Below are 27,686 nucleotides of genomic sequence, written 5' to 3'. Positions count from 1 at the left end.
TAACATTTTTTAAATGTTGTGAGTTTTTAAATTAATATGACATCTTGTTCATTTTACCAAACGTCATACAAGCCTAAAGAACATTTCGAACCTTCGATAGACTATAGTATAACTTGTAGTAATAACTACCAGCATCTTTGATGCTGTCGATATCTATGCAAAAATTATGAGGGAATGTAATCTATACGATATATTGATAGTATATATTGTTACAAACACAAAAAACAACCGGATTTTTAACCTACTTCTCCTTTGAAGTCAGTTGAAAAGGTTGAAAATAACTTTAGAATTCAATATCATCCATATTTCTTAAGTGGAAGGAATTAGGGTGTACCACTAGTTTAGTAGCGGTTTGTTTATGCAATGTGAAATAAAATTCTGAATCAAATAAAATTTTATCATCGTACATTTTAGTTTCGTTATATTTAATGACGTTTATGTAAGTTTCGTCTAAACCTATGACTTCACAATTGCGCGTTCAATACGTCTAATATATTTTTCTTAATTATTTTATTTTACTTTACACCGAATATTATCTATCGTTTTGTTTGACACTGATGCCACTAAGGAAATATCGAAATGGTCAAACCACAGAATTAATTTAGAATCGGTTGTTGTGGTTGTTCCTTAGAACGTCTTGCCGCAGTGTCATAAAGAAATGATTTATTGTAAATTGCTTTCCTTTATCCGATTCACAGGCTTTTCATATTTGAAGATTGCATTTCCTATACTACTATTTCTTGTGTGTTTTATAACCATTATGTACGTAAAATTCTGTTATATCAAACGTTATCTTTCTTTCTTTCAAATGAAGTGTGGAATGGATATTTCATTTATGATTTTCGTCATGGTATTCAAAGTAAATTGGATTGTTATTGTACGTCGTTGCATTTATTCCATGCCAAAATAAACGTAAACATTACATTCAGTCGACTTCCCATTTATACAATTTGTGATGTAATCTTACGAAATTTTTGATATGTTTTTGAATGCATTAATTATTATTTGAGACAGGGGCTCCCCTACAACAGCAATTAAGGCTTCATCCCGTGTCGTGATTAAAAGATGTTCATCGGAAATAACCAGGAAGCCGTCCGTAAATAAAACGAAACAATGGAACTAAATATTAAATACTAAATCTTTTAGCAAGGTTAGTTAACACATCGTTTGAATGCCATGTTCACTGGCCCATAGTTGACCTCGGACACGATGAGTTGGAAAACATGCGATTATGACATTCGTGTAGACTGTAGCAGATTACTGAACATCCATCTTGAGATAACTCGTTTAAACACAGTTCTGTAATAGTGTAAGTGTTATGTTTGAGCACAATGTCAACACTCAATAATTTGTGTTATTGATTTTTATGAGATGTTCATGCGATATTTTACTATTGAAAATTATGTTTTCATTACTATAAGTTATATAAATGGGTTAATAATTTTTTGTTTTTTTTTTAAATGTATTCGGCTTATAGATATAATCTTAATAATGGAAAAAGACAACGGTTATTTGAGTCAACTGAATACGTCCAATCATTGTAGTACTATGTAGATAAAAGCTATGGTCAATATAAATCACGTTCATTATAATCATTCAAAATGATAACTGTAATCATTGTTCAAATGAATTATTAAATAAAACGTAAATCTATTGTTATTTGTGCCTGAAAATATAATAATCGAATGAACCAGATTAATTTTAAGCGTTGCATGCAATATTTTCGTGCATATTGCGCTGTGGTCATAAATAATCTCATAAATCGCGTTTTTCTAGTGTTCAAGCATAAACGGTTTCCGTAAACAACAAAGAATCTTGAATCTTGTGAAGGAGAGTGACACTGTGAATGCACATATAACAAACAATAATAACAAGTATTTCGGACGGGTTTTGCGTACTTGAAGATCGAAAATGGAGCTTGGGAAAGTGATTCAATAAACAACAGAAATTGTATCATATCTTTTGTTTTTTACGCAAATCGTGACGTAATATTTTATTTCAATTTATGAGAACAATTTAGTACAACAAAAGGCACTTAAAGATTCTTTGGAGAAATTGAATAATCGCCAGGTTTATCAGGTTTATTAAATAATGAATAAGATAGTAGATAAGTTGATCGCATTTGTTCTTAAACGTGAGCTTGGGTAAAAGATTTATTACATCTATGCAATGGGAAAACATTTGAAATTTATAGTAGAAATTATAATAGCGTTGCTGTTCATTTAATCAAATATAACACGTAACAAAAACTGAAAGATACAATCGTGTCGTTTATTAATTTTACTAGTTAAATAAGTTTCGACTTGAGCGCCCGAGCAATAAATCTTATAAGCCCCATGGTAAGTGGAGTAATATCATTTAAAACCTCCGTGTACTTTTATTTTATTTTATTTTTTATTCGAATTTCAATTAGTCAATTTTACATTGTTTTTTTACTGTGTAGGTACTTATTTGTAATTGTGATTTATACATAATGTGTAAATTAAATTTTGTAAAAAATTAATTATAATCCTCCAAAGCAAATTCACCTTTATATGACTTTTTACCGAACAGACTGTAGATTAATTATTGAATTTATATTTTATATATACATAGTTGATCAATATCAGATAGCATGTATATTATAGCATGTTTGATAACACCTTAATAAATTAAAGTGCTTCAGTAACTAAAACCCAAAACAAAATCAAAGTACATACAGTGATAAATAGGATTTGTAGTGAGCAAATAATCTAAGTTGACATTTTCAATCGACTCCCAAAATAAGGAGAAGGTGGATTTGGACTGTATTTTTCGGGTTTATTACCTCAGAACTTTCAACTGGGTGAACCGATTTGGATGATTCTTTTTTATTTGAAAGCTGTTGCTTCTCCTACGGTCCCATTTAAATTTCCTTTAGTTCTGACATATTGAAGGTTATTTTTGCATTTCCTACATTTAGAAAGTACTTTAAAATAGATCTGATTATGATCATCCGTGTCATACGTATTTAATGTCTAAATATACAAATTTCTCTAACGTACATTTTGTGCCCAACTATTTGAATTATGTACACTACAATTATTACGTGCAATAGACAAGCGAAATTAATAAGTTAAACATAGCAATGGCAATATAGATTCGGATGCAATGCAACAAATCGCAATTTCACGTTCTGCCATGAAATAATTGACAACCATTCATTGCGTTACAACATAACTCGCAGGAGTCGCATTCATTAAAACATTTATCTACTCCACATAAATGAGATCTTCGTAACGCGTGTCATCCGATGTTCAAAACAGTCGGAGCGTGAAGATCCCATTCATAACTCGATGATGAAAACGCTTCGGAGTAAAATTCGTGGCGTGTAAGCGTTTCGTAAATTTTCTTCGGGTTTCATAGTTATCGGTTATCAGGGGCGACGCTCGGAGTGCGCGATGATCGTACAGTTGATGTTCGCGCGTCGGTGAAGACACATCCTGCCAGTCACTAGCGCCAGTGACTTGTGCTAACTCTGCGAGTGTTATAGACAATTTCGTATCGGTTGTGACACGCCGGTGGTTTTATAAAGGGTGCGTGGTGTTTATTATTAATAAGGCTAAACTGTTTTGGGATGATTGTTGCGAAATAAAGGTTAAGTTATGAACGGATTTTTTTTGGAATTATGTAATGAAATTAAAATGTATGCTTTCTCTGCATAACGATATGTATATAGGAACGACCGCATCAAAATCACTGACCATGACGAATTTTATATCCGACTTTACATTACAATGATCTGAATGTATAAACTGTTATAAAAATATATTTCTGTATGAAAATTTTATGTTAACTTTTAACTTTTTATTTAATTATCGATAATAAGTTTCGAAAATGAATCTTTTAATATTAAGTATAATATTATTAGTAACTAGCTGTGCCGCGCGGTTTTATCCGCGTTCGAACCCATCAAGAACAAGTATTTCTATAGGTCTATGTGTTATTCGGTTACAAGAGCTACAACACTGGCAAGTATCAATAAAATAAATTAAATGATTTTCACGTATAAGAGTAACAATAATACATCTTATTCACCCTCACAAAAGTTTCGCATTTACAATATCAGTAGGATTTTTAGGATAGGATAGGGTAGGGTAGGTTAGATCGATAGTTCAATTAAAAACATAAAATAATGTTTTTTGTACCCAAAATTGTTAGAATAATTGTATATCGAACTAACAATTAAATAAGGAACAAACAGAGGATTAGTTTATACAAATCTAGAAGCAAATAAAAGTTTTAAACTTGAAAATATACCTTAAACCCAAAATTATAAATTGTACAACATTGATGCTATAGATGTCCTTATACCGAAAAAGTGATTTTAGAAAATAATATATAAAATATAATGAAACGTAAACACGTTTTATCAGCTCTGTAGTTTTTGCTAAGCATTACTGAAAAAGTAACTCATCAAGCGAAAATTATGTTTGCTTTGGTTCATTAATTATGTATATAATCTACGATAAAAAATCAAGGTAAGAATAAATATGTGGCTTATTTAGATATTAATATTAATGCAAATTATGGAATAACATGAATGAAGTTAAAATGAAATAGTAATTAATTTTAATCGCCATTTTAATTTCGGTTATGTTAAACTCTATGCTAATAACACTTTCAAGTTTATATGAAAACAACTGCTATAATTAAACTCTTTGCAGCAGATTTTATAATTTTCCAGGAAAATATTAACATAATGAGGACACATTCGTACATCGCGATTGCGTATGTGTAATTTACTCATAGTTGTCTTTATTCCTTGAAAATCATGCTTTTAGGTGTTATAAATGTGTTATTTAAAAGTAAAGTATCTTTTCTGAAGTAATTCGTTTTAAGCAGAGTACCTTAAAGTGTTATTACAATAACATACTTTTTACATTTATATGTCATGTTAAGTTACGTTATTAAAATCCTCGGAAGTTCTTATAATGCATATGTATTAATGTAGTAATTTTTGCACTTATTGGGGTTGTATATATTGCATGCAAATATATATTCACATTATTAATTCACAAAAGAAATTGATTATACTAATGAACTTAACTGATTTGTAAACTCAGAAATGAATAAATGCGAATGTATAAATTCGATTAATGTACTCAACGTATTAATTATTATTAGGGACTAATTTATTAGTTGAAATCATTAAATTAAATTTAATTTTGATTTCGCTTTTTAAATAATGCTGAAATTGTAGAACATTAGTTCTGTGAACAGTTGTTTTATACGTTTTAGCAATTATATTATACTGTGACGTTGATTTTGTATCATTTCAATAAATAACAGGATTAAAATAGTGTATATTCTTATAGCTATGAATTTTGTACATAATTCGAGTGACCTTTACTTTAATAATGACTTAATCTTTGGACACAAAGACTGCGATATAATTTGGTACTCCAATTAAAATACCATGCTAGAATTATTGATATAATAGTTTTGGCTTATTTGGAACCACCTAACTACACATAGCATCGATAGATATTTCAAATCCGAAATAATAATTTAAACTTGTATAAGTTTTTTTCGTCTTATAGAAAGGGCATAGCATAACGATCGTTAACTTGATTCCGACTAATGTTGACTCTGTCTAAATAATGGATCTTAAAATAATCCCAAGATTGTTTTAAATATCTCATCAATTTTTACATCATCCGCAAACATCAATATATTTAGAAGAAGGACAAAGCTATGTATGTTACTAATACGTAGAAAACAATTTTTAAATAAGGCAAGACCCAGATATCACTGAAAAAAACTTTATGTTCGAGCATCAATTTAAAGAAACATACTATAAAAAGCTTGTTCTGCATACAACTATTCGATCTAAAATATCCATAATTACTGATGTAATAGAATACTTCATTCATGTGACAAACTATTGATATTTCAAAGATTTCAGCTGTTTTAAATAAATTGTTACGCCGGTACACTTTTGCTAACGAACATTTATATTCTATTATTTTTAAGAACAATGTTTACTTCTAACCCAATCTGCATTCCTCTATCGAAAGTTGTTCTTATATTTTACACGTAAGACGTTGGTACAGCGTGTGGCGTTGGCGTTTAAATAAGAATCTACAAAGAATAAGCGGCGTCTTTGAAATTATAATTGTACGTGACTAGAGATTATGTTTAATTTTGAACTCTTTTGACAACTGTGAAGAGACCAGAAGCACTTTGTAAAATATAGATATGCAATTGCAAAATACGATCATATTATAGTGAGAAAACATTACAGGTTTCTATTTTGAGTAATGTCTTTTATCTAAACTTAAGTATGCACGACAAACAGACACGAAAAAAGTGTAAAAAGTGTTCCTTGACAAATTTATACACTTTTCGTGATGACTGATGCAAAGGTTTCTTCACAAAAAAACACTACATAAACTATGTCATACTTCTTATAACACGCAGCACAGTCATACTTCTTATAAATTCAAGATGTTTTTGTCGCCCCCCATCCTGTCTGACCAGGAAGTAATTAAGTATCATCAAAGGTTTTTATCTAAGAAAAACGACTTCATAAAACGTGTAATTAGCAAGGTCATTAGTACTTGAATAGCGCGATGCGTATTAATTATAATGACTCTAATTCACCGATGCATATCTTTGTTTCATATCATCTTAGAATCGTATTTATTTCATATAGTGTTATTTAATATCAGTGTACATGTAAGCAGTATATTAACTGAGTCGTTATGTATATATGCATATAAATGAGGTGTTATTTAATTACCTTATCTGATACAGAATAGCATATTAATGGCGGATGTCAGAGCTTTTTAGGGAAACACAATTTAATATTTACGATTGATTATCTGTTTTAGGAAGCTTTAGAATTTACGAGTAAGTTGCAAAATTCACACTTAAAAAAATGTATTGGGAGCATGTCCTTCTTTATAAAATTAAGATAAAAATGTACAAAATTCCAATTGCTGTATAAGCTTTTATTGGAAGATAATATTAAAGTGAAATGACGCGCGAATTAACATAAATGGCTTTATTAACGTGCTTATCATTTAATTTTTAAGCAAATAATTAAATGATTTAATTATCACTATTTTTTTAAAATTATTCATATTTTAATTTATTATCCAGTTGCAAAAACAATTAAGATAGTAATTATATTTTATATATTCTAAATAATTTTGAACTTGCAGTTCTACTATTTTTTTGCATTTAGTAATTATCATATATTTATCGTGTTTTAATATACTATTGGGAATCGATAACAATATTTCTTAATTGTCTTGTATAGAGTAGGTATTTATATTATTCTCTAATGAATAAAAACTTTGCCCTATGTATGTCTTTGCGGTAGTGCTGTAAAAAGCTACATTCATGGTCATCTATTTTTTTTTGCGTATCTATTTGTATAATATGATTATTGAACTTATTTAAGCCGTAGCATGCTGAGGGAGATGTATTATCACACAAGGAGCAATTGTAGTTTCTGACATTTAATTTAACTATCCACAATTAAACCAATAACTTTACGTATTTTAGATGAAAAGCCAAATTGGAAATAATTGAGCTATACACGCTATCGTATTCTCATACAATTTTTGATAGGTAATATTTTAATTTTCGTATTACCGCAGATAACATAGTACTTACCAGGTATCACTTAATTTTAATATTCTATTATAATTCGCTAGGTATTAAGTATAATAAATAATAGTATTAAAGGAACTATATTTTATTATAAAAGAACAAAAATCATTATTTTTTTAAAGCATAGAAGCTATTCAATAAATTGACTATAATTGTTAATTCCATACATTCTTTAAAAACAGATTAAGATCATTAAGTACTAAGGGTAATTATCGACACCTGGTACACAGTGGAATCTCGCACAAGAGCATGTAAATCAAGCAATTATTCGTTATAATTGTTGAATTACTCTTTATTAAAAAGCAGCGTATCACAGCTATTACAGGAACTAAATTTTCCATGTGTCATCGGCTATCGTCGTCGTTAAAGAATGGGTCGATAAAGTTTGATGAAACATTCAAAACATCTATTCGATATAATTTTCTTTTCTTTTCAATACTATTGTTATGAGAACATAAAACAGATCAAAATATCACTTTATTACAATCGCATTACATAATGCATAATCAATACTTCTATTAACATTGGACTCCAACTGACACCGACATTCAATACGTATCTTTACGATTCAGTTACTGAAACCTTCACTGTGAGACATGGTCCAGATGCTATAATAGTATCACATTACAATAGTACAATATTAAATTTCAATGTCAATAGAAAACATTCATATATAAACAAAAACTTTATCACAGATTCATAGTTTATTACGTTCTTTTTGGGTTATCTCATTTTAAACTTCTTCATAAATGGCAGATTATTTATAAAATTTTAATTACGCACAACATTGAAGTTCCCTAGTCATTTATAAAATAACGAGCCTCCAAAAGATATTTTCCCACAACATTGCCGTACCCTTATATAACGTTAATATAGCCAAATACGGGTAACATTTCTAGAGCTCTCATTGTTTATTTATATCTCACGTTCAAAATCTATTAGGACAGAACACCGTTTATGGGAGATATTGGAGAGCTTTTCACTGTAATGGGAAAGTAAAGCCTACTATCTAGACGACGTTATTTAAATTAGTTACAAGCTAGTGAGTGTACTCTTGTTACATGACTGTCGATGTAGATGTCAGGACTAAGGAATTAATGTACGTCTTCGTGGCTCCCTTTCACAATTCGAAACATTTGAATATAGGAACAAACGTGACTCAGTCAAAACGATGGAATTTATTGGTATGTGAAACAATTGACAATTGAGATTTTTATTGTGTTCGACGGAATTGCGTCTTGATGAAATATGTATAGATTTGTTTTTTTAATTCTTGATGAAAATTTTTGAATACTGATTATATAGGATTTAAGGAGGAGAGTATTGGCTACATATATTCCTATTAGAATTTTTGACCATGCATGCGGGCGAAAGACCCGATGGAAAGCTAGTTCATAATGATAAATACTAATTACTAAGACATTAAAATATTTTCGCATCTTCCTCGAAAACAAATTTTACTGTGAAAATAATGGAAATTTAAAATTCTGCCCTGAATAATTATTTGAGCCAAATTGCTACAATTGGACTATTGCGTTGCTATTTATTGAAATAGTAGCCACAGATAAATTAAGATATCAAGACCGTCGATCAATTATTAATAAAAAAATGTAGTACCATATAATTTAGTACACTCGGTGCTATAATTTGAATGTTCACGGATAATGAATTAGCGAAGCAAGAGCTTTTGAAAGCCGATATGTGGTGATTATCACGCAATCATTTTAGTACATAATTGTATTATATTGATTGTAAATAGTGTTATAAAAGATTATGAGCGTCCATTAATATTTCTTTTAATATGATGATACTTATATTAACACTGAGGTTCTGATATTAAAAATTAACAATTAGGTCGTTCGTCGAGTTAATTCTACATACTCTTACACAAATCTTTTTGTTTGTAGTTTCTACTGCTATTATCTAATTTGTATTTCAATATTATTTTAAAACAGCAACTACATAGTTTCTTGCTGGCTCTTCTCTTTAGAAACTGCCTCCCGAACCGGGGTTAAATGTTAAAACTGTGTAATATGACGATTCACAAGTGCTTCTGTAGGAAGTCTAATTGAATAAAAAACTGTTTGAGTTTGAGTTTTAATAAAAATGATAGAAATATGTGCATAAGCGGACCACAATGTAGAATTCTCAAATAATTAATTTCTCTATTTACATGGCGTTTGTTATTCGAAGATGCTAGTTGAGTCTTTTAACATAAATTTCATGACTAATAATGTTGGATATATTATGATTATGTTCTTTATGCTGTTAGCGTAGCAAATAAATAAATGTACAATTTAGAAACACGAGCCATAAAATAGATAAAATGTACAAGATACATTTAATATAGTGTTAGACAAAGGTATTGAAATTGATATTTATTTGTTGTTAGTTTGTGTAATAACAGCTTACCTATTATTAATTCGGTGTTGGCAAAAATTATGAATGTACAAATAATATAATTTTACAGATATAAATATGCTTAGTATGTTACTGCATTTTTCTTGTATACCAGGTTGTTTGGAAGAGATCGCTGCTCAATAAAACCACTTGTTGTGCTCTTCATTCATGTAATTAAAAAAAAATTATTTCATGTACTGTTCTTCTAAAGGTGCAGAATAAAGACTTGATTGATTGATTGATTGATTGATAATGTTTAATCCTATATTAAAGCAAGGGCTTAAAGCGGTAGAAGAAGCCGATAAATCATACAGCTTTTTTAATATAGGAGGTGAAATGCACCTACAAAGAAATTGCACAAATTTAAAGAAGCAATGTCTGTATATCTTACAAAAAGAATCGTGTACTTACTAAATATCAAATTTTAATCGATACCGCAATTCAATTAAGCAAATATTAAACTGCTATTAATATGCAATAACACGAAGTTTATAGTTCAAAGTTGAACCATAAATTGAATATTCTTAAACCCATTTATACGAATGTATCACGTGTATACACCTCAAATAAGCTCTTAACTGGATTATTGCCTCATCTCATTCCATCGCTATGCTTAGGTACTCCTTATCTAATTTCGTCACATCTTTGAGCCTACGACTTTGCATTAAATATAATCAGAAAGAAATGTTGCAACAACAAAATAATAGGAATTAAAACCAATGCTATCATTCAATTTAATGTGTGGCTTTTAGCATCTGTCATTATATTATTGCTGAGTCTTAAATGGAACAACAGTTATATATGAAAATTTTAAACTATAAAAATTAGGTATTTAATATATTCATTCATGCACAACCCCTTAGGAAATATAATAATGAATAATAACCGTAATTAGTTTAAATAGCTTTCTATTACTTTGTATTTTCGCAATTTATCAGAGGGCGAATCAATATTGAATAACACCATAGTTAATTATGAAATGTTTGCTAAGATTGTGCTTTCGGTTACTTAAATTGATAAAGTATATTTTTATTCGCCGAGAATAGTCGAGTAGTGGGAAGGTAATATTATGTATAATGCTATGGATGTTAGTAGTTTGTATACTGAGTAATAAATCAGAGTTTATGAACAATGTTTATCTAATGAGAACGTTTTTAAAGATTTGAACACTGAAATGAAACATCAAATATTTATCTACGCGTGTAAATTTTAAGAGAATTATTACAGAAATGTCTGTAATATTAAGCATTAAATAAGGAGTAAACAAACAATTTTTATCTCCATTTAAAAAAAGAAGGCAATGATACTAATCCTTCAGAAAAGTTTTATAATGTCAATTCTATTGGATTCGCAGGATAGAGCTGATGCCCTTGATGCGCTTTTTCAAATAATGTTTATGTGTGTTAAGATTTGTTCAAACGTAATTAATTTTAATGCCACTCAAACTGAAATATTGATTTTAATTACCCGTGCTGATTTATGAGGTAATTTAATTATAGTATAGTAGTCATATACATAGAGTATTTATTTTTCGTGGTATAAAATCTCCAGGATAGGCTATATAAGTAAATAGTTGATAAACAATTGTTTTCATGTGACGTATACTGCTGAATTTAAGGTTTTTTTGTAGATTACCGAAACAATCGGCTATTACTCTTCAATGTCTTATGCAAAATCAATTTTTCATAGATTTGTTATAACTTATACACTTATACGTATTTTTAAAATTATTTAATTATCTTTATGTACATAGAACCTTTTAGTAAATAAAAAAAATCTCTATTTTTTGCATAGAATCTGGATTCTTACATAAATGTCTATACTATGTGTACCTACAGGAAGCTCGTGAGTCACGTCCCGTGGAAATACCTAACATATCATCTAAATACAATCACGCAATACTTAGTACCGGCATTCCTAGCAACGTCTTTGATAGGTGTAACACAGGTGCGAAAGTGATATTTAAATTGTAAGTTTTTTATGCAATTCTAATGAAAAATTGTTATGATTGTTTAATTTTTATTAAACGGTCGGTGTCATTTTTTTAATTTTTGTAAGATTTATTTTAGACGCAATTTTACTTTTTTCTTATATCATCGAATAGGATTCGTGAGTTTTAATTGACGTGTTTTAATGAATTTTATGTTTAAAATGAATTTAATTTGTGTTTAACATGTGATTTGCATTCATTGGTTAGTGTATGTGTAAGGGAAAATGCTAACTCAATATTTTTTTACAAGCATTGCAAATGTATTCGATTTATGTTATTGGTAATTACGTACATAGATGTAAATGAAGCTAGGAAGATTGTCGAATGAGCCGTGCTGTTAAATAACGGCTTATAATACAGTCCCAAATGAATTACTTACACTCAGTTGTGTGGTAAGAAACGCAATTTATCATTATGAGATTTATCTGTCTCAGTGTGAAATCCTTTTATTCAATACGCACGCTCTGTGAGTTATGACACATTATATCATAGATATGTACGTGACAGAGAGTTGGTTGGAATTATTATTTACAACAATTGGTTCTAGTTTTCGCACAGAATTAAATGTGTTGTAATGAGAGCTTCTATTTCAAGTCAATACGCTTGACATTATACAATTATTACAAAGATCGGGAGTTGCCACTAAAGAAAAAGAAGAAGCTGATAACATACTTAGAAACTGAAATTTAATTATGTATATATATTTTCTACTTTTCGTCAGAAAAAAGATACCGTTTCATATAAATTAGTATCTACTTCTCTGTTTCTCAGTTTCATATTAATTTGTTAACCGACACTTCATGCATAAATTGGTTATTTACAAAAAATTACTATCAACGTTTGATTAACATAATTGATATTCTTTACAGAAAATGACAAAGCATTACTCAATCGTTGTGTTCAAAGCAAAGTGCTTGTTCTAATTCTTGCATTGCGCAGAATGCCACAAGTATCCATTATATGCTAATTGAAAGACGACACGCAAAATTGCTCAAACATAGCATTACAAGGATCCACTGAAATCAGATTAATTCTTAGTTCATAATAACAAATTTATGTTTGAGCAATTCCATGTTAACCCCGTTGGCAGCCAACGTTGTGACATTCCAAAAATGATGGCATTCGATCCAGATTGTCGTAAGACATAAATTCCTATTGTTTTTGTAATCTATCTTGCATCAACGCTGCGTCTATTACCTATCTTTTGCGATACGATTTTATTATGCTGATAAAAATAACCGAAATAAGTCAATCCATTGCGTAAACTCAAAAAGATGTACGCGTGGTGAATTTTAAACTGATTGCGTGTCGTTTACGTTGCATTATAGCCCTCATTGTTTTAAAAGAATTATAACACGCGCAAATTGTTGATACTCATACGATTTCTTAAATATTCCATTTCGTAAGTTCCCAAGAATGTCGTGATAGGTTTGGGATGAGCTGCGCTCGTGCAACTTGCGTTGTAGAATTCTCTCCGCTAAACTGTAATATTACAAAACGTGGACAATAATTGAGCCTATACGATTGCCAATGCATTTGACCTTTGGCCTCTGTATGGAGATAGCGTTAAATATTTACTAACTGCCAGGTGATTATGGTACCTAAGTGCATTGAAGCGGTTGCAAAAGCTTGGAAGGAGCGGTACCTTGTTAAATTCGCGTTTAATTAAAGCAAGTACATAAGTGATGAGTCGGCAGGCTGTTATTACATTCTGCACGTGTTCCTTGGTCGTGTTTGGCTCGATTAAATAATAAACAATCGTGCTACAGCGATGTGCTATACGTAACTTCGCTTGACCTCTATGGCCGAATTGTTGAGTAACTGCAATAATGATGTGAATTCAATTTTATTACCTATAGTTTGTCATTTACTTATGTAGGTTAATTCCCCGTACAGTTAATTTTTTGCTGTGATTTGTTCGAGAACAGCTAGCTAGTGTTATATAATTTTAAAATGCACTCAATTGCTGGTATTTTTAATAATCATTTTGTAATGGGCGTTTATATGAAGTTTGAGTTATATATATATTCTATATATTACTAACATATTAGCTGATAATTTTTTGTAATTAACTATTAGTACTAGAGGTAGTGTTATTAGTAAATTATAATCACTAATTATATTTACTTCAAGGCCTAGGCATGAGCTGATATACACGAACCGATAACGATATTATCCAACAAATAATAATAATGATAAAACACATTTAAAGCAGTCGTTAAAAAAAAAACAATTGCCAACTGCAGTTTTTGCGAAATTTGAATTATGATCCAAATTTAATAAATAGACCAGTAATATAAAGCACGAATTTTCCCGTTCCACCATCGTCGCCATCACTCCATTTTGTAAAGCGCATGCTTCCCAAGATTATGCATTTACACAATAGCACGAAAAGCTAGGCGAATAGTCAACACGCATGTAAACACTGCATTCGTTATTCGCCTTGAGATTCGCATATTCGTGTTAAGACCGGTTATTCGAACGTAATCAAAGGGAAGACGAATGCGTATACGTTCGCGTCGATAGTCATACACGAATGTTACGTCGAATATATGTCGAGGCATATAGCGATCACGAATGTGTAAATACACCAGAGTTTAGACGTCGCCACCATACTAGAATATAACTGTAATATAACTAGTAAGAGTTAATAGTTAAATAAGCAGATAACACGATAGTATTTCCTTGTGTTTGATTTTACGCGAGTATTGTACATTTAGAAATTAAAGACTTTTAACGGATTTTAAACGCGATTTATTAATTATATTATTTAACCCGACACTTTATAGCGAGCGTGACTTTTTCTCTCACTGGCTAGATAAATCACAATGACACAAATTTCCCCCTTATACATAAATTAAGCAAAAATATATGCGAAAATGTTTCAATCAAGGTGCATCGTATTACGCAACATGCGCTGACCGTGAACTCATCGGAACAGCAGCTCTATACGTAGTACGTATGTATATTGCACGATATTAATAACCGATTGTTATGTAAATTATATTAAATGAATATTAAAGATGATGAATAAGAATGGATTATTTCATTATATTTCTTAATAAACAATAAAGGAAGATAATTGTAGAACAGCTTTATATTTAATTTTAATGATTAATAATAAATGTGATATTTAAAAAACAAAATAACTTTTAAGCAGAATTTAACAAGTTTCCTAAATGGTAAATTTATATGATAAAAAACAAGCTTAAGCTTTTGTCTAATCTAATGAAGTTTGTCAATACTGAGAAACATTTGTTTCAGAATTCACGAATTAGCATCTTGTGCGGGTTTAATAAATTCAACTCTGGACAATATAATTCACTCATTATTGATAATTTGCTTTGAATACAAGTATTTTTTCCACTCTTTGAGATTTTTAAAGTTTCTAAGTTTATTTCACTTAACAGCGAAATAAACTTAGTAGATAACAATTAGGTACAGTTAGGTAGCCTGAGTAGGTAGCTTTTTGTTCAAAAACAGATTAGCTAGGTGCTTTATAATAATATTTGTAATCGATCTGGCTTAGATTCAAATTGATTACTTCCCTGTTATAACTAAAGATCATTAATAAAAGCTGTTCGTAATTAGATCTGAAAAAGGTCAAAGTATGTGTCATATTTAAGTCAAAATTAAAACTATATGTATTTATAACTAGTGGACCGCCTTGTCTTCACCCGTGGTATGTATATAGCTCAAAGCAGGGTTAGGACGTATATATTCAAAGGTGAAAAAATTCTAAAAATATTGTTCCTAAGCGGTCAAACAATTAACAAAAATCTTCAGCTTTATATCATTATTAGAAAAATCTATTATAATTATTTCTTTTGAACGAACGTTTAACAAACCTACAGTGATCTGACGAAATGTAAAATAATAGGCTATGTGTCTCATGAAATACGTGTAAAGTTTAAGTAGGATTAGATTACATTTATATCGCATGAAAACATTATTTATGCTGCTACCTTTCTAAGTGTTGACTAGTTGACCATTTGACTAGCTGTTTAGTGTTTATTTTAAGTATTATACAATTATGCGGTTATTTTTGATTGATTTATTATCTTAATACTAGCATTTAGTACAATTACAGGTGATCATTTACGCCTATCAGTACAAAGCAAGGTGATTAAGAATTTCCATTGTTTTTACATGGATATAAGGCAATATTTAATATTTATATCAGAATGGTAATGCACTTACCTACCTTGTATACCTCAATGCTAATTCGACATGTCATATTATAAAGAACTGGCTAGGAATAATGAATGTTTTTATAGCTTGCAGATTACTTTGTAAGGTTTTGTCTATTGTAATATCAACATTATATTGGCGTATATTTCATAAGACAGATAGACGTAATTTTAACAATGTCGTAAGAATATCAAGACCAAGTATTTTCGAGAAGTCGCATTTTTAACAGTCTCGTGTTAATCAAAACTTGATTCCATATTTATTATTATAAAATTAAAAGATTCAACATTTCTGTAAAAGAATAAAAATAAAGAAAATAGTAAATAAGAATATCAAAAATAACACGAACATACCATAAATTTTATAACTACATAATTATATCTTGCATTGAAGCTTATCTTCTATTTTTTTTAATTTTTTCTCATAAATATGTATTATTTATAAAGTAACCTTTAATTATTAAATGCACGGGTAAACACGTTTTAAAAATTAAAAGATAAAGCACAAATCAGTACCGTCTTCAACATAAATTAACATACGCCATGTCAATGCCAGATCATCTTGCTCTCGAATAACCTTGCAGTTAAGTGATGTCATTGTAATTACAGCTGTTTTTGTTTTAATAATAATTCTCTTTGAGTTTATAATATATAGGTAAAGGTTGGGGCTGAGGACTTGATCCAAATTGACTCTAAATGTATGCTAATTTATATATTTTGCGTAATGTGTTTATATCTGTGTTATTTTTTAAATGCAATATATTTTGAGATAATATCATGTATGGACTTCAATGACGATTCAAAAAATATGAGCCTACCTGACAGTCAGAAATAATACAGATGCTTATTTTTAATATGATTTATAAATATCAGGAACTAAAAGCAAAAACTACTCAATTATTTTAAATATTATCCGTCTAGTTTTCTGACGTGACAGTCTTCCGATTAATGAATTAAATTGTCAAATCAAGGTTTTAGTACTGGTTTTAGCTTTTAAAGATGACATTTAACGTAATTGTAATGATATTTAAGAGTTATGTGTAAATTATTCGTTTTCAAATCGATGTCAAAAATATGTCGAGGAAACCAGTAAAAAATGAAGTTCAGTACACTGATAAATCAATTTACCTACAAGTAATATGATATAAAATTCGCTAACGATTTTCCAAGTACCCAGGCTTAATTAATTCACAAATATACATACAACATAGCACGCTACTTGTTTATGGTAATCTATTACGTGGTAATTTGTTTGTGGATTTGTCAGTTGTACGTTATCCAGTAACTGTGTATGTATAATAATTTAATTTTCATTAATATCGTCACTTTTCACGTAAACAAGGAAGAGAAAATAATTTGTTTTTGTTATTTCTTAATTAAGTGTATATTTTCGTCAATATTTTATATCACTTTGGACTTTTTTTGGGTTAGGTACAATGTGTATGTAAAACCAGCTTCTTTGCAAAACTTAACTAAAACTGGAAATAATTATACACTTTTTTTTAAATATAGGTAATATATTTTTTTAAACTTTTCATAATAATATTATACAGGAGTAATTAAACAGCAAAAGGTTTTTTATAACATCAGATGTGAAAGTACAAAATTAATTTACTTTTTTACCTGGTTATCATTCATTAATATATCACTTGGAATTTATCTCTTTGTTATTGCTTCCTTCTAGTAATGAATATAGTAAGATATAGAAAGAAATCGACAGTTAATAATACGGAGTCATATCTATTGCTTTTATAACATAATTAACATACTGGAAACTATTTGAATAACCGATCTCATAATTATTGTACTCAGCTATGCGACTTAATACGCGTAGGTGTTGTATATAAAAACGCTAAAGGCAGTTTGTTTTGATTTGAAAAAATGAATATTTAATGTGATGTTCGGTGTAATAGATTGTATAATTCTATAAATCCATTTTATTTTATTGAGTTTACATTTTATTAAGCTCGACTTTAACTTTAGGTATATTTATCAAATTCTAGCTGTACCAGCGACTTTGTACGTTCGTAGTTTCAAATTCAAATTAAGCTATTTAAAATATATTATAAGCTATATGTTGCCAAAGCTAACAGTTATATAACTAAATAGTTGCATCAAAACCGTAATGCAGTATTGCTGTTAAAGCCGGACAGCATTCTAGTGTTACTTGTATGAAGATTCCTACGCGTATTTTTAATTTTGGTACAATATTAATTGTTATTGTAATGTATAAATTGAACTCTACTAAACCTACTCTTCCTACAGTTTTATATGTAAAGCATATATAGAAAAGCTGTAGAAGTTTAATGACATATCGATTATATTTCTATAGCTGCGAATATCTCTTACAAGATATATTTTATTCAGAATTGGCAACAGAAATGCATTTCATAAGAATCCCCACAAGAAACACTGAGTTATTTCATAGAAACGCATAGGTATTTACGTACGTTTAGGAAAAATATCTACGCATATAGCATGTCTGACTTACATCTGCATATAAAGAGTGGGCAAATTAGCAATAATTGATGAACCGTGATTATATCGATTACGTGTACGAACTAATAAGGCAACTGGTCAGCCAATTAGATCAGCAATGTCCTATTTCGAGTCAAATTTATATAAAGTTAACATCAGATCAATGATATGGTTTAGTGATTATCGAAGAGATTGATAATCGGCCGGAATGCTGTTGATTAAACCAATTAAAGCCGTGGGTACTTGTGCTGCATGTTTGGCGTTTGAACATTATATTTATTATATTTATTTATTATTATTATACTGATGAATATATGTTTTTGTGCTTTTTTTTTCAAAGGAAATACTCAAAGGTTAATCAGTTGATGCTTTATTTTTTGGGTTGGATTCAAAATGCAATTCGTTGGATTCGAAACATGTCTGCAGCAATAATAATCGCTACCAATCTTTACTAATTTATAAATGCGAAAGTGTATCTGTGTATCTTCATGGCTAAACCACTGAAGCGATTTGGATGAAATTTGATACAAAGAAAGACACTCGAGAAAGGCCATAGGATAGTCTGTCTGTATTTTCTTTGTGCGGGTGTATTTGCTTTCAGCAGCTGTGTAAAAAATTAAAAAGGGAATAGTAAATCATGATGCATCATTGTTTTGAAATATAAATGATAATAAAAATAAAAATTATCTAAACAAAACTAGTTATTAAAAAAAAATCTATTGGTTCACTCCTTGAATCTTATGCTGAGAAAATTTATGTAACACTATATCATGGATGATCATTAAAAAGTTTGCTAAGAAGTACTTAGATATTATACACAAAGGTAATCATTAATAATACTACCAGTAATACAAAATAATAGCTGATTACAAACTACGTGCTCGAGTGCTCAGAATCATTTTAATAGAGAAATACACGTAGCTAATAAGGCACGCATAATTTTGGCTACGGTATGGTTTCAATTTTGTTTTATTGTAGTCCTGAACAGACTACAAAATAATTAATTAAATAAAAAATAAGTCGACTTTCACTCGAACCTTGATATAACTAATTTTGTATGGCTTAAGAATATTAATGACGGCATCTCATTTTTAATTATTCAATACACAAATCAAGGTTTCGTTTTTTGTTGTTTAGGATGTGTGTTTGTAAGATGTTTTTAATAAACTTCAATTAAATCAACTAACATTTGTTTGGAGTACATAATGTCAACAAATATAAAAAAATTACACAAACTATAAATTAGTACGAGAAATATGCATTTATTTGAATGAATACTTCCGCTACCATATAAAGAATCATGTTTATCAGTAGTAGAATTTAGTTATTTTTTGTTAAGGCATTAACCCCGTACTGATATGAAATAAAGACAGGGGTCATTACCCCGGTCGACCGCCCAAGGATACTAAATAAATTTAATGCAAACTGCAACTACGAAATACTTAATAAAAATGGTGGAATTAAAAAAAAGCAATCGTGTCTATATGATATATGTACTTAGACAGGTTGCGCTATGGTCCTAAATTTTAGGTTTCCGTACCCAAGTCCTACCTACTCAGAAATCGCAGCCCGTCTGTCTGTCCGAACGTCTGTCAACAGGCTGAATTTTATAAAACGTGATAATTAGACAATTGGAATTGTCAGTGATGATGTATCAAAATTACATCATCTCAATAAATAATAAAAAAATATCGAGGTTAAGCAATTGTTGGCACGGTTATAAATTGGATGGATGACCAATTGTTTTGCAGTTGCTCATTAGCTTATATGTAAATGACCCTTGTGTCCGGTCATAGGTAAAATATGTATACTACAGTTTTAACCGGGGTGAGCCGGGCGAGCAGCTTGTGTAATATGCTTTACGAGTTATTTCAAAGTATTTATATCGTTGGAAATAAATCACACGCTGCTAAAACACTAAAAAATTGCAACTACTTTATAGTCTAAGGCTTCATCGCAATAAATAAAACATATGATATATATGTTGAGTATTGTGCGCATTCAAAACTTAATAATTTAATTTTATTGATATCGCTTGTTATCATTTATAAAATTTATAACTTAATAAACAGAATTAATAGTATATTCCTACAATACAAAATCGATAAAGCAACCATTATTATTATATTTTTACGAGGTTCAAGCAATAAGATCACTTTAGCTTATATATATTGACTAGATACGATATAATTCTCAACAAAGCATTGTTAATTAAATATGAATAGCATTGTGGAGACAAATTTTATTGACATACATAACTATTATGGTGGAAACAACATCGAATACAATAAGTTAACTGTTACGTATGGCCTTAGTAATATTATCGATGTGTAGAATCTTATATTACTATGCGAAATAGGGAATGTAACGTGATTTGTTTTAAAATGACAGAGGGTACTTTATGTCGTTTGTTTTTAATGATACAGAAGATCTTCTAGGGTATTTATTTGTCATTCGTTTCCTTGCAATATAAATACCAAATGAATTATAGTAAAAAGACCATTCAAAACGATAACGTCAGAAGTGGGGTCTTTTGTTTACATAGTAATCATTCTTGATAGTAATTACTACACATCTAATTTGTATCACGACGTATATTATATTTGTATATAAACAAACATAAGGTCACATACTCTCATTCTTGATACAAATGAGATTCAATAAAATGATAATTAATGCGATCAGAAACTTTCGTAATACTTGTTTAATGTATGCAAACGTGCACTGTCCTTCAATCTAATACACATCTTAAAAGCCTTTATCTGATGCGAAATCAAGAAACGTTGCTTAAAACCATGTCATCTGTAAAATCGCGAGTTTCAACACAATATGTCCAGTTTTTTTGATTAATTACTTTATCGGTTTTTGAATTAATGCATTTAAATAAAATTGCCATTAAATAAACGTAATAACGATAGCATATAATTCGGCTTCATCTCAACCCGTAACATTTTCTTTGCTTTAATGTTGCAGAATACGCCATAAATTTAATGTTAATTACACTATTAACATTTATTCATTTAGTGCAAAATCGGCAGTTATGCTATAATTCAAGAAATTATAGTATAAACCTAATTAGTTTAATTACGATCAAAATATTTTATAGCTATTCAAAATCAATTTTGGAAATATTTCTAAATGGCAATTAAGGGTTCTAAGAGATAGATACATTAATTAAGTCAGTTGCGCACATTAAGTAACATCGCCGTGGTAATATATCTTCGTATAATGTTGGGTATAACACATTATATCATACGTCAGGCTCTATTTACGCAGAGAATGATGCGTACGAGATACTGGCCGGTTCTCTTTTCTGTAACATTTCATAACATCATTTCTTGAACGTACCGGCCAACAAATTATAATGGAAGCGAATATAATGACACACCATTACACTCCCAAGTACATCAGATATAGTATAAATGTGGCCGATAATGAAGATTGGAGCGCCGCGTGCACGCGTATATAACACACGATTACTGTGAAATCTATTAGGCGTAAAGAGACGTTACTTACTATTGCGAGACATTAAAAATATGATGTAGTTAGTGTTTTGATTAGTTACAATCACCGTTGAAATTGATTGTTCCATTCATTTACACATTCATATAACCACTGGTCGATAAAGCAACAACTTCGTAAGGAAACCGGCATGTCCAAAAAAATGAAAATTCGATATGTGACACATGTCAACCCGAATTTAGCCATTGTGGTAGATTATGGTCTAAACCCTGATAGGAGGCGTATGTCCTTACAAAGGGGACAAATATGGTCTGATGCTAACTATTGAAATCATTAATAGTTCTCAATGTGTCCAGGTTGAGGAATCTTTATTCAAAGAACCATATTTGTTTGTGTTTACACTCGGCATTTAATTGCGAATCAACATTATGATAAACGGATTGGAATTTAAATTTATAACAATTACTAAAAACATTATTTCAATAAACGACTATTTTATTACCAGTATCCGGTGATTCTAATCTTAAAAGCAATGCTTTATCTTTATTTCTGTTATGGCATTTAATTTTGTTAATTGCTTTTAGCGGATAGTCAAACTATAAAAATTCTAGGTCGAAATAACGAATTTCAGAACGAGCCAGTCACAATTGCATACATATATATATTAAATATACCAATCGATTTGGAAATAATTTGAAAATTATTATTATGTAGTATGCATTGACCTCTGCAAATATGAAAAATAATGAGGGCTTTTAAAATATTCTTATTTATATATTATATGTTATGTTTTTTACAGATCATCCAGGTGAATGAAGAGATAGTTTAAAAAAAGAACCAGGCACAACATGAAGCCTTCAGTAAAATTTCAGGTACAGTGTCATATTTTATGTTTAAAATTTAAGTTTCTATAACTAACTAGAAAAAATAAATATTAATAAATGTTTTCTAAGTCTACAGTCTATATTCAATAAAAAACTGTTGAACGGTTAAACAGAAATTTATTGTAGTTAATTATATAATAATAATTTTATTATTCTTTAAAAATATTTTTGATGTTAGATTTCCTATGTCAGTGGAGAGATAACCACAAACAAATAGATTTTAACTGTTGGATGACCAAGACGCATCAATCAAAACCACCATGTTATATTCATGAATAGTAATATGAATACTTATCTACATATAAACGCTCGGGATAATTCATAACCTTTTGTCTTATGTACATAGCAGACATTGTTCTGTTAAAAAAAATATTCTAGTAATGAAAGATTGTAGTAGAAAGACTGTGAGAAGCTAGAACTCTAATTTACTAACATTACTCTTCTGGTTGTTACTTCACAGTAGAATTTTGGCAACGCAATGTTTATTACAGCTTTAATTTAATCAAGATCACCGATAGAGCGTAAGATTTAATAAAGCCGTTGCAAATTATGGTTCACGCCAACTAGATGTGCTAACTACACAAAAACAATGGTGATTGTTATTATAATTCTGTAGTTTATTGATGTAATACACAGGCATAGACAGGGAATCTGAGAAATATTTATTAAAATTATAACCATAGTTAAGTAGACTTAAAGGCGTAAATGGATTCATTATAATTAGATAAAGAATCCAGATTCGACCTTTTGTTGGAAACAGATGGTATCATAAAAGATTTTCAACACTGAATTGTATTAAGGCCTCGTTTAGTTTCTGTAATCGTGTACATTTCAAAGTGCATTTCAACATGCGTATAAATAATAGAATATTTTATCGTTGCAATTTGTTGCTGTTGTAGATTACTTACAACTAAATCAAATTGTTGTAAGTCGTAAAATTGTTATGTTCGAGCACGATTCAATCAAAAATATTTACAACTAGGTGTTTCCTTCGGTTCCTTTCAGTTTATATCATGAAAATTAAACTAAAATATCGCCTGTAGAAAGCGCCTTCTACTAATCCGACAGTATTTATAATTGATCAAATAATTTTTATTACACGAGGCTCTATTAGACGAGCTAACTATGTACTTTTCTATGCATATTTAGGGTAATTTATAGGTAGGTATGTATATTTATCGTCATTACTAGCCTTGAGGTACGTGAAATCAGCTTGGTTTTTTGTAAGGATTTTTAATTAAATATTTATGGTTCGATCGTCCGTTACATTATAATAGTGCTTTATTTGTAATCACTAATTACATATTACAAACGTATAATTGAGCGCTAATGTTTCAAGCGGTTCCAAAGTAATCGATGTTCAATGCCATAAACACATTTTTATTTACCCATTTTTTAGCATATCTCTCAAATTCACATTATGATAATCACCTTTTTATGTGAATTTCATCGAGTGAAAACCGATTTTATTTTTTTTATTTGTCGTAAAAATTTTCACTTTTATCGATGTTTTAAAGATGATGAGAGATTATATCTTTATAGGTACAATGACATCTGCATCATCAATAACAACATATAAACTTTTTTTTTGTTACATAATTTTTAATGCATTGATTTTGTCCATGTTTCATTTCTAGTCTATTTTTGACCAGATTTGGTATACAGTCTAAATTATCAAACAGTGTTAATCACCCTCTTAGTATAATTTCTGTAATGTCTAAATTTAGAATTCAAGTACAAAAACACAAAATGACCAACATATCTTTGTGAATTCAAGGTGTTGTTCTGCCTGGTGCTATACACGTCATGTGTACAAGCAATCATGGTGAAGTTCGGCACGAAGGGAGGGCCGATAGAGCCGCCGACGCCGGAGCCGCAGCCGCCGATGCCGCGGTCGTACCGTGCGCCCGCACCGGTCTGGGAAGAACGGACGAACGACGCTCCAGACCCTAATGCTCATTGGTAAATAACTTTTATTTTAAGGTTTAATTTAGTTATTTAAAGATTACAGTGAAAAATACTATTCAGCTCAACATATAACAATAAATTGGTGATACAGATGGAAAACTTAAAACCCTATGAAGGATCATAGATTCCATGTTTAAGTGCTTAGCATTGTTTAGAATTTTATAGTGCTATATGAATTTGCACATTTAAAATGTACTTATGTCTTGAGATCTCTCTAACTCCATAATATAACCGGATAGAATAAACTCTTACCACCTAGTAATATCTCATTTTGCCTTTTTAAAATCTAAAGTTATCTAACATCGAATTGTCCACAGGCGACCCTTCATCCCCCAAGAAAAGTACACCCAAATCTTCATAAATTCACCAATCACGACACCGCCACCGCAAAACAACGCACAACGCTTCGTCAACTCTTACAAGCCTGTCTACCAACCTGCTTTACAACCTGCCTTCCAAGCTGCTAACCCTCAAAATAAATTTTTCCATCCTGGTCAAGTATTGAGCTCCCAGAGTCTCCCTGGTATCGGATTAAGATACTTTGTACCATTCAATAATGTCGTTGAACAAAACAAAATTTATAAACAAGAGGACGCTAAGCATAATCAGGTGGAGACGAACCATATTGACAGTGCGAAAGAATCATCTAGCGATTTGCTTTGGAAGTATGAAAAGGATGCAGTGCAGCGAAATCTGAGGCACACGTTGGAGGTAAGATATAATAAACTGAACATTTAATTATATAGGAACACTGTTCTGGAAGCGTAAAATTATTTGCTACAAGAAAAAGTATTTTCTTGTGTTTGATTTTACGCGAGTATTATACATTTAGAAATTAAAGACTTTTTAACGGATTTTAAAAGCGATTTATTCATTATATTATTAACCCGATGCTTCGAACACTTTGCAGCGAGCGTCCAATGTAGACTTCACGGGCAGACTCAAACGTCGGGTTAACAATTTAATGAATAAATCGCGTTTAAAATCCGTTAAAAAATCTTTAATTTCTAGAAGAAATAGTATTATTAAGCATAACTTACAAAGTCGAAATAAAATTTTACCAAATTCAATTAAGATTTGCTTCCGAAATTCTATTGAACATTCCTATCAGATATTCAACACGTTTCAATAACAATGTGTTTTAAAATTATATTTTGACAATAATAGTTGATTGATCGCAAAATTGGTCCAAGTTTCAAGATTTTTATACAATTAATACATTTAATGTTCAATATTAAAGTAATACGACTTTATTTATTCAGGCAACCGCACCCGTATACCAGTGGCAATGGCCGGCGTACGTCCAACCTCGGCATTAAATTAAGATAATCTAAAACCTTTGTTATTACCATCGCAGTAGCTCCTCTCATTCCCAATAAGTACTTAATAGTACTATTATAAACAAGATTAAATTGGAACGTGAACATATAAGGCAAAAATTATGCTTGGAGAATACAATTTTAGCAAAAATGGGAACTATCCGACTATACATATATGTTACTCGAGACCTTCACTTGCTTTGTTGTGCTATAATGGAATCTTAATGGCTTTTAATATTATATTCATGAAGGAAGAAGTATAAAGGAGTCACGAATCAGAATGAGTTGAGGCATGACAAGGCAACAATTATGCCAACTGTGATGTTATAGATTTTATAGTAGTGTTTAATAAAAGTGCCAGATATTATTTTATAAAAATCACAACTACTTTTGAAATCACTTTTCCAATAGTTTTAACAATTGTACATTCCACAAATGATAATATCATATGATTAAGCAATATTACCTACTTACCTGAATAGGAACGTTTAGCTAGATAGAAATATCTTTTTGGCTAAATAATATATTTTTTGGCTATATTAGTATTTTTGGAATGTACAACTGAAGTACAAACTTTTTTTTAGATTTGCAATAAAACAAATAGAGGGTAAACTTGTTAGAAGAAACAAATTCTATATATTTTATTCAGTGGGGATAATAATAAGTGTTATTATTTTACTGCATATTTAAAAAAATAAAATACTTCGTGAATTATACGTAAAGTTTTACTTACAATTTTTTAAACATTATATTAGGACCACGTTAGGTAGATTTTAAATTTTGGAAATGGTACAGCAAGTGTCCTGCAAAATTCCACACAGGTACAAGGCGTTATTTTAAAAGGCTTACATGATATGTTATATTTATCGGGCTGGGAAGTTCTAAGCAATTTTAAATTTTATCGTAAAAGACAATTACGCATATCAATGCTATAAAACTAAAAAATTAAATATTCTAGTTGTTTGTAGTTTGTTGTTATTTACCTGCAATATGCTTTTATGTAAGAAAGTTTTGAATATAAACTATATAAGAATGTTTTATCGTTAAAGCGTACTTATATTTGTTGTATAATTTAATAATTTGTATCTACATTTTTATTTCATAACTAAATCTACAAACGACTTTAAATTATGTAACGTAAAATTACAAATGAATGCCATTATACTCTTTTATTTTGATCATTTCGCTGCTAGCTCATCTAATAACCGAGAGCCAAACATTTTCAAAATTGGTTAGAAAAAATGTCATAAGAAAATGATGTATTGTATTATAAATACTGATCACATACCGTACCTAATTGTACTTTTATATTGTTCGTATCTTAATGTTGTATTTGTAAAAGTTGTATAATAAA

The 27,686-nt window shown here is 29.8% G+C and overlaps 1 protein-coding gene across 1 annotated transcript; it reads left to right on the top strand.

Annotated features, from left to right (window-relative positions):
- The first annotated feature begins 3,399 nt into the window (after positions 1–3,399).
- On the top strand, positions 3,400–27,686 carry LOC119831569. Its single transcript, XM_038354979.1, has 5 exons — positions 3,400–3,554; positions 22,961–23,033; positions 24,823–25,007; positions 25,331–25,724; positions 26,276–27,686. The coding sequence occupies exons 2-5, from the start codon at positions 23,010–23,012 to the stop codon at positions 26,330–26,332; spliced, it is 660 nt and encodes a 219-aa protein (XP_038210907.1). The 5' UTR covers positions 3,400–3,554; positions 22,961–23,009; the 3' UTR covers positions 26,333–27,686.

This window comes from Zerene cesonia, chromosome 13, assembly GCF_012273895.1.
Source record: "Zerene cesonia ecotype Mississippi chromosome 13, Zerene_cesonia_1.1, whole genome shotgun sequence".
NCBI classification, from domain to species: Eukaryota; Metazoa; Arthropoda; class Insecta; order Lepidoptera; family Pieridae; genus Zerene; species Zerene cesonia.
Note: the sequence above shows the minus strand (reverse complement) of the source record. Positions and strands in the feature narration are given on the sequence as shown.